General features: G+C 33.6%; 3 protein-coding genes across 3 annotated transcripts; 2 read left to right on the top strand and 1 right to left on the bottom strand.

Moving 5' to 3' along the window:
• Positions 1–1,733: 1,733 nt before the first annotated feature.
• On the top strand, positions 1,734–3,387 carry LOC129303236 (glycolipid transfer protein 2-like). The gene is made up of 6 exons (XM_054942402.1): positions 1,734–2,152; positions 2,240–2,295; positions 2,386–2,516; positions 2,611–2,746; positions 2,883–3,026; positions 3,109–3,387. Exons 1-6 carry the CDS (start codon positions 1,987–1,989, stop codon positions 3,142–3,144), a joined length of 669 nt encoding a protein of 222 aa, XP_054798377.1. The 5' UTR covers positions 1,734–1,986; the 3' UTR covers positions 3,145–3,387.
• Positions 3,388–3,532: 145 nt separating this feature from the next.
• On the bottom strand, positions 3,533–6,010 carry LOC129303235 (endoglucanase 9-like). Its single transcript, XM_054942401.1, is given in 8 exon segments — positions 3,533–3,810; positions 3,812–3,943; positions 4,036–4,208; positions 4,324–4,360; positions 4,362–4,454; positions 4,534–5,010; positions 5,136–5,407; positions 5,507–6,010. Coding segments are annotated over 8 exon segments (1,800 nt in total). The 5' UTR covers positions 5,895–6,010; the 3' UTR covers positions 3,533–3,582.
• A 1,257-nt stretch (positions 6,011–7,267) lies between these two features.
• Positions 7,268–10,211, top strand: LOC129303806 (origin of replication complex subunit 2). Its single transcript, XM_054943334.1, has 6 exons — positions 7,268–7,736; positions 7,820–7,926; positions 8,368–8,500; positions 8,663–8,942; positions 9,510–9,737; positions 9,829–10,211. Exons 1-6 carry the CDS (start codon positions 7,605–7,607, stop codon positions 10,026–10,028), a joined length of 1,080 nt encoding a protein of 359 aa, XP_054799309.1. The 5' UTR covers positions 7,268–7,604; the 3' UTR covers positions 10,029–10,211.
• Positions 10,212–15,006: the final 4,795 nt, after the last annotated feature.

Genomic DNA, 15,006 nt, shown 5'->3' with positions numbered 1-15,006 from the left:
TTTGTGCCAACATAATGAATAGAATAGGCAATAACAAAACCAATTCTTACATGTAAAAGACTCGTAACTCCAATTTTAAATTTAAATGCCAGCAAAATACTTCTCAAGAGCATAATTACGACACAATTGTTAGATTTGAGAAGAACTCCTTCTCTAAGCTCTTGGATACGTATAATCGCGGAACAGTATAACACTCAACCAAAACATAAAAATAACAATACAGTGCATATATACTAAACTAATCGCAACGTGTTTAATTAATAGGATCTAATATACATGCTGAAACAATTATTACTCTATACAAATACGAATTATCAGTTCACGGACTCTTCATAATTGAGAGTAAGATTTGAATTGATGCTACTATATAAAATATGTGTCAAATTCTTACCCTGGATTAATCTTGTTTGGTTTATGTATAATAGGACTCAAGTTTAGATTAATGGGCGAGTTATAGCGTTTTATGCCCGTTGAACTCGGGGGCATGCCAGTGAGAGGATGTTGCCTTCCTCAGTTGTAGCGTTATCTGGGACGGATTTAAGCGGAGTCCCCCACAAATATTTATCTCTTTGCAAAAATTTACGGCCATGTTTTATAAAGAAAAAATGATAATAAAATTTCTCTAAAATCTATAAATAATAATTTGGTCCCTTGAAATATTATAATTTCCCTGAAGTTTCTAGAAACTTTTTTATCATTAATGAATTTATATAAATTATTAAATTACCCTTGTTAAAAATAAATAATTCACAAGTTTTATTTAAATATTCACATCTTTCTTTCTTATATTTGTAATAATGTAACAGCAAAGGAAAAATTTAATATACGAAGTTGTGATTTACTGTTTTATTATTGTAAATATAAGAGGAAAAGTTATAAATATTTAAATAAAATTTGTGAATTATTTATTTTCAACAAGGATAATTTGATAATTTATATAAATTCATTAATGACATAAAAGTCTCTAAGAATTTCAGGAGAATTACATCATTTTGAGAGATTAAATTATCATTTATAGATTTTAGAGGGATTTTATTATTATTTTTTATTTTATAAATTGGTTAAAAAAAATTTGTAGCTAAATCTTGCCTCCCTTAGATGAAAGAAGAAGAAAATTTGCCCCAGAAAATAAGCTAGATCCGTCACTGAACGTTGTACATGTAAACATGATGGCGTATTATATATACATGCATGCGTAGTTATATAAAAGAATGACATAATACTAATAGTGTGGATTACTGTCACAGAAGCTTTGTTTATCCACAAATCTGACGGTGGAAGTAAAGGCTACTTTAGCTTTATTCTTTTGCGAAAAACTGCTTTAAACTGCTTTAGACTGTTCAACATATGCCATGGGCCTCATGATTGCCGTATTCAGCCCATTGTGGAGCCCACTTGACGACGCAACCCTCCCCCTCCTCCGATCCACTCATGCTCTTCCACTTGTTACTCCAAACAACACAAGCAACTCACAAGACAACGGTTTCCAAGTCGTCCTTGAGATCAACGGCTAGATTGCATGGCTTATGTCGTTTTCAGGTATGGGACCTAGGTGGGTTTCGTTTATTCAGTGATAATGTTCTAGATTGACACAAGGGTGGAGGAGGATTAGAGTCGATAACTCTGAGGTCAAATATAAGGTCACCATCAACGGCTTACAGAGAAAAATCATAGCACAAGATATTAAGAATAAAAGCCCCTCCAAGGGGAAAACAAAAAACAAAAAATAAAGAGACTCGAACAACGTGAATGAGGCTGCCACTTGATTTTATTTAGTAGTTGTGTCTCCTTCATGGAGTCTCTTCTCTGTGTTTGTGTATTATTCTGGAGCAATTTATTACAGTTAGCAAGTCGAAGTAAGGCAAAGGTATTTAATTTATTATAGGATTGGGTAATCTACTTGTGAGCTATATATATATATGGTCAGAGTCAGGATCACTCAGGACAAAACACGAAGAGGAGGAAGGAGGAGGGAAAGTGAGAGAAATGAAGCAGAAGAAGGGTACAGAGATTAGGTCGCGCTCGGAGCTAAGCTCTGCCATTGAAGAGCTTTCAGTGCTGGTTCTTGTTAAGCCTGGAGATAATCATGAAGCTGCTCTAGTCCCCACGAAACCTTTCCTATCTCTGTGTTACTTGGTTTTACAAGTTCTGGGTCCGTTTACTTGCTTAATCTATGTCTTCTTAAACCCCTAATGTTGGCCTGACAAGTTTTCATTATCTATGATCGATGCTTCTGCAGATAAGATAGGACCGACGATGGCTGTTTTGAGACAAGATATTCATCAGAATATTAAGGTGAGGCACAGCTAAATTCTCAGGTCTCAATTATTTTCCCTTCACTTCAGGCTAATCCACGGAGCAACCATTGAAACTCTTTCGTTGCAGAGATTGGAAATGGTTCTCGAATCAAATTCCTCACTGAATTCAAATTTGGTCGAGATTTTGAGAACAGAGACTAGGGAAGGGAACGCAAAGAAGGGGGCCAGCTGTAGCAAGGCCTTTGTTTGGCTCACAAGGTGATATGTCAATACTCAATACAGTATCTTATTCCTTATAAGAATTGGGTGCCGTTCACTTAGAAAAAAAAGACAAGAAGTGTTTGCTCTGCAGATCCCTGGATTTCGCCTTAGCATTATTACAGACACTGTCAATTGGTTCTGGGAAAAATATGGAGGAAGCAGTGGAAGAGGCTTATAACATTACTCTGAAACCACGGCATGGGTGGATTTCATCAGCTGCCTTCAAAGTATTACATTTCTTGATCTCGAGTGAATGTCTCTACATTAGATTTCGCAACTAAATATAACGCTGACACACATTGTGCCTGTCTTGCTTCTGAATCTTCATCATCTGCTAAGGTAACAGATATACTTTTGATGCAGGTAGCTTTGAAACTAGTGCCTGATAGTAAAACCTTCATAGATCTCCTCAGGGAAAACGATGAAAGCTATGACGCTCAAACGGAGAAAATTAAGATTTTGGTTTCTTTGCTCGCACCATTTCTTGAGGATATCCATTGTATTCTGGTAAGCCAAACAACAAAATATTACTTGTCGGTGCAGTTAATTGTCTGTGATTCTAATTGCCCAATACATGTTCATTCTGCAGAAAGCCTACGACTTGGAAAACCTGAAGTCCGCATGAAGTTAATAACTACTGCCCAGTTTCATGTTGCACATATATCCGTTTCTCACATACTTTTAATGTGAATATGTAAATATCTTGTATAGTAATTTTGCTAACAGAATCTTACGTTTGGCATCATGTTCGCCAAATGTATTCTTAAGAACCGGAGAGATCCACAAAGAATAGAGGAATTTACACAAACATATTGCACCAGATGTATAATTTTCAGCCTTTTAAAGTAAAGGAAAAAGGACAGCCTCATATCCTGCTCCATCCTCTTATGCTCCAATTATTAATATTCGAATGAAACTATCTGCTCTCTAATGATAGTACTCACTTTATAAATCTTTCTTTTTCCTGAACTTTCATGGTCTTACGATAGCATTGGAGAACAAGACGTTAAAGGCCGTGTGGGAATCAAAAGGAATGATCAGCCGCATTTCAATTATATGCCCATCAATTCCATCCCAAAATTGAGTCCTCCACGGCCTTTGAATTTGAGAGAGGAGGATCTTGAAGAGCAATAAGTGCTGCAAGTAAACCGGCATTGCTTGCTATGGTTGGTTCAGTGAACCTTGGTTGGTTCCTATCATCCATGAAATTATCATGCAGGCCCGGTCCTCCTACCATGGCTCCCAAAGGAACTTGTGGGTTTGGATCTTTTGAGTTCAGCCATTTTTTTCCCTTCGTCACAAGTATATGGCTGACCATCCCATGGGATCGATGCACTTCTATGATGAACCTGCAATGGAAACTTGTCTCCATAACCAACCATATAGCTCATCTTAATCGGGTTCTGTCCCATGATGTAGTTAACCTGAACACAGAACAGAGAATAGAATGAAACCAAGTTAGCCTCTATTTACATTAGTTGATAAGGCAATTAAGGACTAAAGAGTTGGCATCTACCTGAGAGGCAGCAAAATCATGAAGCATCTGCAAAGAGTATACATCAGTGCCGCAACTTGCACCAGAAAGTTTCTGATGATCAAGGTAATCGCCAAACAATTTACTGAGAAAAGATGATGTTGCAGCATATTGCAGTAATGGGTCATCAACAGGTTTTATGATGATCAACCCACCTACAATTGTAACATATAGCATGTTCATATGCTTAAAGACTAACCATATTTAAGCATCAATTAATTAAATTTAATTCCACGCAAAACAACAAAGTCATGACTGATCAGAGTTTACCCGGTGTTTTGCTGGAATATTTGTTAAATAGAAAAGTAACACATGAGGGACTCTGTCAAGTTTGATGACAAAATCAAAGCATCCTGAGACGAGCCAGGGTCTTGAAAGTAAAGTATGCGCGATAGTAAAACCTACAAAATTCAATGTTCCATTGAATAAAAAGAAGAAAGCTTACACTAATATTCAATACACAGGTTTGATGGAAGTTACCCCTGTAGCACCGAGCTTGTTATTCCAATAGAAGACGCTTTTGTCCAAACCTGTTTCATTGTTCTTGGCTAATTTGAAAGTGTCAGTAGCAAATTGAAGATAAGATGTGTTTTTAGTGGCAATATACAACCAAGTTCCTCCCCATGCTAATTCATCTTCGTAACCAGATGAGTTGTAAAACATTCTTGCTTCTTTTCCACAATCATCGTCCGTCGTGTACTTGCCTTGCAACGAAGGATCTTCTGTAGTAACTACATCATACAGGCTTTGTGCTGCTTTGACTAGTTTTCCTGAATAGTCCTTGTCTTCTCGAAACACTAAGGATGCAGCGGATAATGCTGCAATAAATTCACGAGCTAAGTCCGAAGCAGAGCTATTGCACTGTGAAACTGGTCTCGCATAAGTCATGTCTTCAGGTCTTTGCCAGCAGGTTATATCATTATGTTCACCATTATTATTCCTAACAGCACTTCCAACCTGCTGAAATTTAATTTTAAGAAATGCACACATATACAATTTACCCTGATAAATAGTAATCATGGTACAAAAAATTCCAAAAATCTTGCCTGAGAATACAGTATCAAGGGGGTTTGAGCAGTTACATTTGGGAGAACAAACGCCTTGAGCAAGTAGTCACTACCCCATCTGATTATGTCTCTAACATGGTCAAGCTCACCAATATAAGCATATTTACCCTGATATTCTATCACAGTCCAACTCAGCAAGGTCACTGTATAGGCTGTGGTGAAGGTGAACTTAATGTTATTGCCAGAATCATAAAATCCACCGGTAAGATTTTCTGGTGTGTTCAACCCATCTTCTAATCCTGAGTCTCCTCGAAATTTCACTGGACTATTCCTTGGATAGTGTCCAGCTGCACATACGAAGTTCCTCTTTAAATAACATCTAGAAGAAAAATAAAATTAACACACAATGTGGTTTATGCGAAACACATAGAGACACAAATTAATACACTTTTGGGCATCATAAAATGTTAGAGCTTGATTGATTGCAAGTTTGAGATTGACTGGAGGCCTCTGGTGCCTATGCTTGTGAGCCTGAGATCGGAAGTGCACCAGAAGAACTGCTGCTACGACAAGGAAGACGATTGATGCTGCTATAAAAAGAAATCGATAAAAGTGTTTCTTGTCAGTGATAACAAGATTATAATCAACGGATTTAGAGTAATTGGAGGGGATTGAATGATAAGCGGTGGAAGAGTTAGGGGCAAGGTTATTGTCAAGGGCTATGGAGTTCCAGCGACTAGCGGAAGGAAGAAGACGACCCCCCTCTGAAACTGTGTGGACATATCTCACAGAGTGCTTCTTTGTTTCTAAAGCAGAAAACTCTGCCGGAGGCATGATCGTTGACGATATTACCGCTTAGGTGAAATTAGAAATGAAAAGGGGAACATCCACTACCTCAAAAGAAGTGACTTCAAGCCTAATCGGTTCATTTGGCCTATAGGGCAAACCTACTCATGCCCAGCTGTTAGTAGAACAAGGCTGTGGAATATATTTAAAACAAACGAACAGACAAACCTGCATTATCGTCATCAGAGACTGTCTGCACACTAGGAAGTAGGAACCATTTCCATAAGATTACTGCTATGGAATGTGAATTCTTTTGGATCAAAATGGACTTTAAAAATGACGTAAAATATATATTTTCTAGTCATCATCTTTAGGTTGTGAGCTGTCCAATGATTATTTGATTTGATGGTAGGGGAGGAGTGAAGGGTGAATGAGATTGAAGGGGATAATTTTGCAGGAGAAAGGAAAATTCTGAAGCAGAATAACAAGTGACGGATGTATCAATGCATGGGCTTTGCCTGCAGTTTGCCGTCCAACTGACAACATTCTGTTAGGCCGAACACATTGGAAAGGAAAAAAAAAAAAAAAGACAGCCAAAAAAAAAAATTTATTAAAATTGAACATGCTAATTAAAGTTAGTGTGGGTGATAAGTTAGTTAGGAGTTTAAAACTTTATTTTAATTTAGTTGGAAGAGATATACCTTTATCGTTAAGAGAATTGCTTCTTGTACTATTGATCACAATGCTTGGTTGATTGCTTTTGGGTTCTTCTTTTTCTTCTTTTTTAAATTCAAAGTTAAGGATAAACTATGTTTAAAATAAATAAATTAAATCGTATAAAAAACCATATGGTTTATGCATTCCAATGGAAAATCATTGTAGCTCACAATATTGAAATTGTCTTTAGGTGCCTAGTGGATAAAAAGATCAATTTTTCAAAAAACATGATCAAGTTTGATCATCTAGACTTTTATAACAAAGTTTTTAATTTTATTAATGATCTCAGAGAGGGGGTGAACCTAGCAAGAATTGTGTTGAATGAGTGATAATGTTTTTAAAAAATAAAAGTAAATGTAAATTTTGAATAAATTTATCATTTTAAAAAAGTTTGATTCCTTTCAAGATATTTAGAAGTTCAACAGTTATAATTAAATGATACTTGAGATATTTGTAGAATTTTCAATGCAATTTTCTTGGTCGTTGCATATGAAACTTCCACAGACAGCAGCTCTGTTAAATATTAGTTCAACGAATTTCATGGCAATAAACTGCACGGACCAAATATCTTAATTATAATTATGGTTATTTATTAAGTTTTAAAACCTTCCCTTTCTCCAATATCGTTCTGGTGGAATTTTCCTATATTGTATTCACATCCCAAAATTTGTCGAAGCGCCCGGCCCAACCCCCCCCCCCCCAAAAAAAAAAAAGAAAAGATATAAACCATGAAACAAAGCTCCGGCCTCCGCCCTTGGGGCATGAAGCCTGCTCATTCGCATTCCTTCCCGCCCATTTTTCTTCCCTCCTCTTTCGCGTGATTCCACTTTCTGCCCCCTTCTTTGGCACCCAGCTACCTACCACCGCTGTCGGCTACCGTCGTAACCTGTCGTAGACCTCCATTGTTTAAAGATTTTTTTTTTTTTAACTCTCTTTTGGCCATAATTTGTTAACCCAATATAGCTTAGTGAATATATTTCACTTGAGGTAGGGATCAAAAAGACGAAAAGCCTGTCTTGAAATTTATCTGGGTTTAGAGGTATGGACGTCGACAGTGAGGAGGAAGATGGAGAATTCGGATTCTCAAGAAACTATTTTCTGGCCAAGGAATTGGGCTCCTCGAGCAAGAAATCAACTCACAAGATTTCCGACATAGACGTTGTTGATGAACAGGTATATATCTTAATCACTAGGATTCATCCCTGTTCATTCTATACACTTTGTTTCTGCTATATCAGAATGTTTCCTATGTATAGGAATTGAGGGCCGCAGCAGCCAATATTGAGCCCAAGCATAAGAAGGAGATTGCCACATTAATTGATAGCTATAAAAATATGCATTCTGAATGGGTTTTTGCCTTAAGGTACGGTTCTCGCGCTTATTGCTAATTTGACACTAAAGTTCATGCATCTCTTGTCTTTCTAGCTATACCACAATGGGTTTAGCTGCAATTTTGTTGAAATGCTTTGGATGAACTCAGAATTAAATAACTGTTATAAGCACTTCGCTTGAAATGCTATGATAATCTAGAAAACCTCATTTTCTATTTGGACAGAGATCTATTTCGTATCTCAATATCACGAGTTCACAGGATCCCTTGACCAAAATAATATTCAAACGAAGGCACAAAGCCTTATGCTCCCTAAAGTAGAGATTCATAACGCTAATGTCTTCTGTCAATGCCCATTCTTTCTGCTAAGCCGCAGAGCTTTTGCTTTGTTTGGACTTCAGATTAGATAAATTGTACCACATTGTAGATTAGACACTCACTTTTTTTTTTTTTTTGCCCCCATTCATGAGCTAGGTGTGATTTTTCTCTACTAATGTATGGCTTTGGGTCTAAGAAGGCTATGCTTGAAGATTTTGCTTCGACAGCATTGGCTGAACATTCTGTAGTTGTCATCAATGGTTATCTTCCAGCCATTAACTTAAAGCAGGTACCTTTTTAGCATTGACATTTCTGAAGATGCGTGTTTTAACAGAACAAGAAAAGAAATGTAAAAAGGAGAAAAATAATGTTTATCTGTAAGAGGATATGAGCTCACTTTAAGAACTCATCCTCCTTATGATGCATGACAAAAGTTAGTTTCTGAATATAGGTTGTGATAGCATTAGCTGAAGTATTGTCAGATCAAGTAAAAACTAAACAGAAAGTTTTCAGAAGTGAACAGCCATTCAGTTCTCAATCCATCGAGGACCTTCTTGCATTTTTGGATGGGGCAGAAACAGAGGAAGAAGATTGTTTTGTTTGTGTTGTCATTCACAATATTGATGGGCCCGGATTAAGAGACTCTGAAACCCAACAATATGTTGCTCGACTAGCTGCTTGTTCCCATATTCGTATAGTTGCCTCTATTGACCATTTAAATGCTCCTCTTCGTAAGTATATTTAATATCCCACTCGTTATCTTATAAAGAAAAATTCACCTCTGTGCTAACTTTAGAAGTACCTTAATCTTTTTCTTTGACTGTTATTTTTTCAACTTTTGGAACTTTGTATCATTCTACTTATCTTTATTTCAATTACTTTTTTCAGCGTGTAAATATAACTTTTTTTAACATGTTCGTAGTTATTTATTTAGGGAGAATGACAATTAAGGATTCTCGAGGAGGACTTACAAATTGTAAACAGCAAAGTTTGAGTTGTAAACTTTAAAATCTCTGTTGTGAAAAGTCCTTGATATTTTTCAAGGATCCTTATTTGTCTTCTCCCTATTTATTTCTTATCAGTTGACAGTACAAATAAGTTTGAATGCTGTTGTAGAACCGATTGTGCCTTTTTTTTTTTTTTCCTTGATGTATGTTGTCTTATTGTTTGAAGCCCTTTGTTCATATCACTGGCAGTCTGGTTCAAAGTGGACTATAGGATTATATGCTACTGTGAAAGAATCTTTTGTAGCATTTATATCTACTTCCTAAGAATTTCCATCTTGGTTCTGTTTATAGTTTGGGACAAGAATATGGTTCACAGACAATTTAATTGGTGCTGGTATCACGTCCCTACTTTTGTCCCATACAAGGTTGAAGGCATGCATTATCCATTGATTCTCGCTCAGAGTGGCGCCAATCAAAGTGTCAAAACAGCTGCAATAGTATTACAAAGTTTGACACCCAATGCCCAGAGTGTATTTAAAGTTCTTGCGGAACATCAACTCTCTCATCCTGATGAGGAAGGCGAGTTCCTTAAATATTTCTTTGATATGCTGTTTTTCATCTAATAGCATGTGCATGCATATTTTGCTAAATTTTTGCCTTTATCATCCAGGCATGCCAATCAATGATCTCTACTCAGTCTGTCGAGAACGATTCCTTGTAAGCAGTCAGGTTACACTGAATTCCCACTTGACGGAGTTTAAAGACCATGAATTGGTTAAGATTAGGAGGCATTCCGATGGTCAAGATTGCTTGTACATTCCTCTAGCTGCTGAAGCACTCCAGAAGGTGTTGCTGGAGATCAATCAGTAGTGTAGACATTGACTAGAATGATAAAAAATGGTATTAGATCAACGTGTTCTCACAACTAAGTATAGATCAAGAACTCGTCCAGGACAAACAATACTGTTTTCTGATTCGCCAGCAAATCTCTCGTAAAAGAAGTTGCTTGTTCAGTTTTAATTTACATTTTCCTACTGTTACCATCGGATCTAATCTCTCGCAATTTTGATCGATGAAGACAAAAATGGTACACCTTACTTGATGCTTTACTTGAGCCATTAAACCATTAAACCTTGCATGACACAGGACCTCAATGTGTGGCTTTATCTGTTTTTTTAAATTAAATTTATGGTGATTATGCGGTTAAAAAACAAATGAGGCTAATCCTTAACTACTACTCAAATTTAATATAATTATCAAATATCAATTATTGGTATTGATATTATTGTGCAATATTCCATGAATGTATGCTTTTTTGTCCATGAAAATTAGATTTATTCTATATTGGGTTAAAATGTAATTTGAATTTTAAACCTATAATTCAAAAGCGATTTGAATTTTAAACTTTTAAAAAGTATATTTTAAATATTAAATAATTAAAGTTAGAGTATTTTTGTTCTTGTTGTTAAATTTAAATAAACATATGTTAAAATGAGACTTAATGAGTGATTTTCACCAAATGAGGGTATAAAAGAGAGAGAAAGTAGAATTTGCTGAAAATTACACATTAAGTCTCTTTTTTTTCAAAAAAAAAAAACTAATGGTTTGTTGAAATTTAATGATGAGAGTGAAATTATCCTAATTTTAATATTTAGAATTTAAAATGTACTTCTTACGATTCTATTTATAAGTTATTTTTACCAATCTCATTAATATTAACACAACAAAAGTATAAGTAATAAAAGTAAGTGAAATTTTAAATATAATCCTCAAATAAAAAGCAAAAATTAGCAAATAATATAATATTGTTTTTTGTCTTTCTCTCTCTTACTTTTTAAGGGCAGTTTGGCAATTTTAATTTGAAATAAAACAATCCCATTAACTAATAACTTATAAAGTGAACTAGATTATGCTTATAAAAGATGACTAATATACAACACCGGCAGAGTATCTTTTAAAAGTGTAGGGTTTAAATTGCATATTAATTCTTTTATATTTGGTATGTGAAAAAGTATGTTTTAAAAAACATAAAAAAATATATTCAAAAAAAAATAAGATAGATATAGTTTTTTTTAAAAAAATATTTATTATTTACCAAAGGTAGGATCAAAGCTCATGAAGAAAGGAGAACATAAATAGAAAGAAAATTAAGATTTATATACATGATCAATTCTTAGATGGACGGTCTTTTCGAGGGGCAAAAAAAAAAACAGGGAGATAGACATAGTCTTTGGGTTGCTCTTTAATGCACCTCGATTTGCACACGCTCAAGCATGATGCACATCAGCGAAGTAGCTGGAGAAGTAATTAAGGAGAAGTTCATTTAAGGACTTGAAAAGAAATATATTTTTTGGCAGTTATTTAAAAATTTTAAAATTTTAGTTCAGCTTTTAAATATTAAATTAAAAATAAGTTGAGTCTAAAAAAGATAAAAATACACTCAATTTAAATATTTTTTTAAAAAAACCATTAGCCACTGCCACTGAAACACTACCATCAATGATTAAAGCCTCGTAGTGACGGTAGTCACTGAATCTTCGTCGTTAGAGCTCCGACTGTTGACTAGACCATCTCCAACAGTAGCTGAAAATTATGGAGAATTTAATTCTCCAAAAGTGGTCAAGGTGAGCCAAAGGCTTGGTGGTCCAAAATCTTTTGGTGAGCCAAAGGCTAATGAGTTTTAGCTACCATTGGGGGTGGTTTAATCAACAGTTGGAGAATTAAATTCATTCAATCATATAATGTATAAAATTATATATATAATAAACATTTTTTCAAACCACTTGATTATTACGTTATTTGTTAATCGTATAAATTTACTTATTAATACCTTAATATGACCTGTTAATTATTTAACTTTTTTTATTAACCCCATGACTCTTGCAATAGAACTAAATTACTTGTTAATTTTAAAACTATACTTGTTAATGTAATACCCTCAAATTTACAGATCGATTTTTCGCAAATTATTAATTCAACAAATCCTTTTTTTTACTTTCTTTTTTTTCATTGAACCCTTATCATGGTAGAAAAATTTCTACCATGATACATCCAAGACAATATACCACAGGTCTTAAAATATCTCAAAAAGCAATTAGAACCATGAGGGACATACATGATCCTCATAGCATGTTATTTAAATCAGGTCATGGATCAAAAGGGACAGACATAATCCTCTTGGACATATAGATGCATTTAATAAAAAGGACTAGAGTTTACATGCTCTATAAAGAAGATATGTCCTAAGTTGATACAAGATACATTGTATAATCTAAAATAAGAGGCAACGTAAAAGATGGTGTCTCATACACCATAGTTACACCTCTGGTGCTTTCTCGGTCAGACTCACTCCTATAAAAATATTAACCATGAGGAATGAGACTTAAAAGTCCCAGTAATGATGCATGCGGATGTAACTAATCATGCGATTGCTAAGTGGGCACACAAAACATTTAACCGAACAATACTTTCAAACAAATCGAACAAGTATTTAATTTGCATGACTGCACCTTATATCCTCCTTTCGCCATGCTCTGACGCCAAATCACCCGGCCAAAGGTGAGTTGGACCAAGCGACACGCCACTCATTGGGTCCAATGAGGGCTTACCACATGGTAATAATTAACCGAACAGAAATTCCTATTAACACTATACATTAAATACCCTGACAAGTCATACATCATTCAAATATCCAAACAGGAATATATCCGAACAATAATATCTCATCATGATAAACAAAAATAAATTTTTTAACCCACTTGGCAATAATTTCAAACAAGTATATACAGTATTTATTTTTAATAATTCATAATTTTTTTCAAACAACAAAAAAACACATAACCATTCACAAAAATACCCATCACAACACATTAATAATAGTTACCTTGTGTCTTGAATAACAAGTTCCCCTTCACAACTCCTTTTTCACCACTATCTTTGTCAATATAATCTACATAATTATTTCACAATACTATATATTAATTTTACATTAAAATAAATAACTCTAATTTAAAGAGTTAGAAAGTCTTAGATCTATAATTCATATTAACACTAATTTAAGATTTATGCCTCATTTAACTTTTCAAATTCTTTTCTAAAATTCTCGTACCCTAATAAACTATTTTTTTATCATCAAATCACTTCTAGTATCACAATTTCATCCTTCCATATTCTAAAAAAATTCGTCCAAAAATAAATTAAAAATTTTAAAATTATCCTGAAGCCTCAAATCACCTTTCTATAACCTCAAAAATACCTATTCATACTTAAATAAATTTTTAATAATTATAGGTTTATCCCTACATCTCAGATTCCACATAAATTCAACCATATAGATCTAGATTTTAACTCAAAAATTCTTAAACATGAGTTTCAACCTCAAAAAAATATTCTATAATATTTATTATATCCTTAAGAGTTTTAACCTATATTTTTAATCCATCATATCATCAGATTAACTATCCTATAAAAAAATCCTGATCAGAATATTTACTCTATCCTACAAAATAATCATATCACTAGAAAGCTAATATTATTTAGAAAATAACTATAAAATTAATTTTATAATTAAATAAATTTTTAAATGCTAATCTAAACAGGAAAGTTAGAACATACCTGAAGAAAAAGAAAATAATCCCCCTTGTGAGAAAATGCCGAGCAACGTGAGAGGAAGAGAGAAAAATAATATAAAAATGAGATTGTGGGTCCCAAAATTATATTAAAAAAAATTATAGGTCTAAATTTAATTATTCAAACCTTTGGGCTATAAGTTGCAATTTTTCTAAATTGCATCTTAGCCTCTCATGCTTCCTAATGCACACACCCCCTCCTTTTATACATGAAAGCACCTCTTCTCTTTGTTCATCTAACCAATGTGGGACTTAGAAACAACAACCTTCCACCCTTTTTTTTTTATTCCTTCTACCTTCTCTTTTTTTTAACACACACATAAAAAAATTATTTATGTATTATATCTTAACTAAATATTACTTATGTAGTTTTAAATTTAAATTTTTAAATTCATAATTAAATACCTAATCATAATATTATTTCTAAATAACCTCAAATAATATAAATTCCTATTATTATCATTTTTTTCCTCAAAACCTAAATTTCACAATTTCTTTATTATATAAAAATCAAGATGTTACAGTTAACACTTTAACAGGACTTATTAATTACTTAACTTTCCTTGTTAAGTTCATGACTCCCACAACAGAATTACATTACTTGTTAGTTACGTAATTGTGCTTGTTAATATCTCAATAAGACTTATTAATTGCTTGAATTTACTTGTCAAATTCATGATCCCTTCAATTGAACTGTACTACTTATTAATCATGTAACTTTACATGTTAATCGCGTAATAACACTTGTTAATTGCGTAGCTTGACTTATCAATACCATAACAAGACTTGTTTAATTGTTGTTTCAAAAAAGCAATTAAATTACTTGTTACTTGCATGACCTTACTTATTATTTCCTTAACAATATTTGTCAATTATTTATTGTCACTTGTTAAATAAACATATAATTTACATAAAAAATTGAGTTTGTCAAATAACAAAAATAAAGATAGTTGAGTCTCCTTTGTCAGTATTCATCAAACTAAATATTCAATTATATAAGCACATATATATATAGAGAAAGAGAGAGAGAGCAATACCCTAAAAAATAAATATAATATTAACAATTAAAATTAAAGAAATGACAAGCTATATTAAGCTTTTAACAAGTATACTTCTTGTCATAATACTCAAGAGATTTAAAAATAAGATTTATTATATAAATAATTTTGAGGAAGTCATGGAATTAACAAGTAAATTTACATAATTAATAAGTTAAGTTG

The sequence above is a fragment of the Prosopis cineraria genome, unplaced genomic scaffold (assembly GCF_029017545.1).
Source record: "Prosopis cineraria cultivar Desert tree isolate PC_DT_omini unplaced genomic scaffold, ASM2901754v1 PC2, whole genome shotgun sequence".
Lineage (NCBI taxonomy): Eukaryota > Viridiplantae > Streptophyta > Magnoliopsida > Fabales > Fabaceae > Prosopis > Prosopis cineraria.
This window is presented reverse-complemented; position numbering and strand designations above follow the sequence as displayed.

What these genes read in the sequence shown, in the direction of transcription:
- LOC129303236 (XM_054942402.1), top strand. Translation starts at nt 1,987, where the DNA reads ATGAAGCAGAAGAAGGGTACAGAGATTAGGTCGCGCTCGGAGCTAAGC. An exon ending in ATATTCATCAGAATATTAAG is followed by an intron (nt 2,296 to 2,385) that starts GTGAGGCACAGC and finishes CTTTCGTTGCAG; the next exon opens with AGATTGGAAATGGTTCTCGA. An exon ending in TTTCATCAGCTGCCTTCAAA is followed by an intron (nt 2,747 to 2,882) that starts GTATTACATTTC and finishes CTTTTGATGCAG; the next exon opens with GTAGCTTTGAAACTAGTGCC.
- LOC129303806 (XM_054943334.1), top strand. Translation starts at nt 7,605, where the DNA reads ATGGACGTCGACAGTGAGGAGGAAGATGGAGAATTCGGATTCTCAAGA. An exon ending in CCATTTAAATGCTCCTCTTC is followed by an intron (nt 8,943 to 9,509) that starts GTAAGTATATTT and finishes TTCTGTTTATAG; the next exon opens with TTTGGGACAAGAATATGGTT. An exon ending in CTCTCATCCTGATGAGGAAG is followed by an intron (nt 9,738 to 9,828) that starts GCGAGTTCCTTA and finishes TTTATCATCCAG; the next exon opens with GCATGCCAATCAATGATCTC.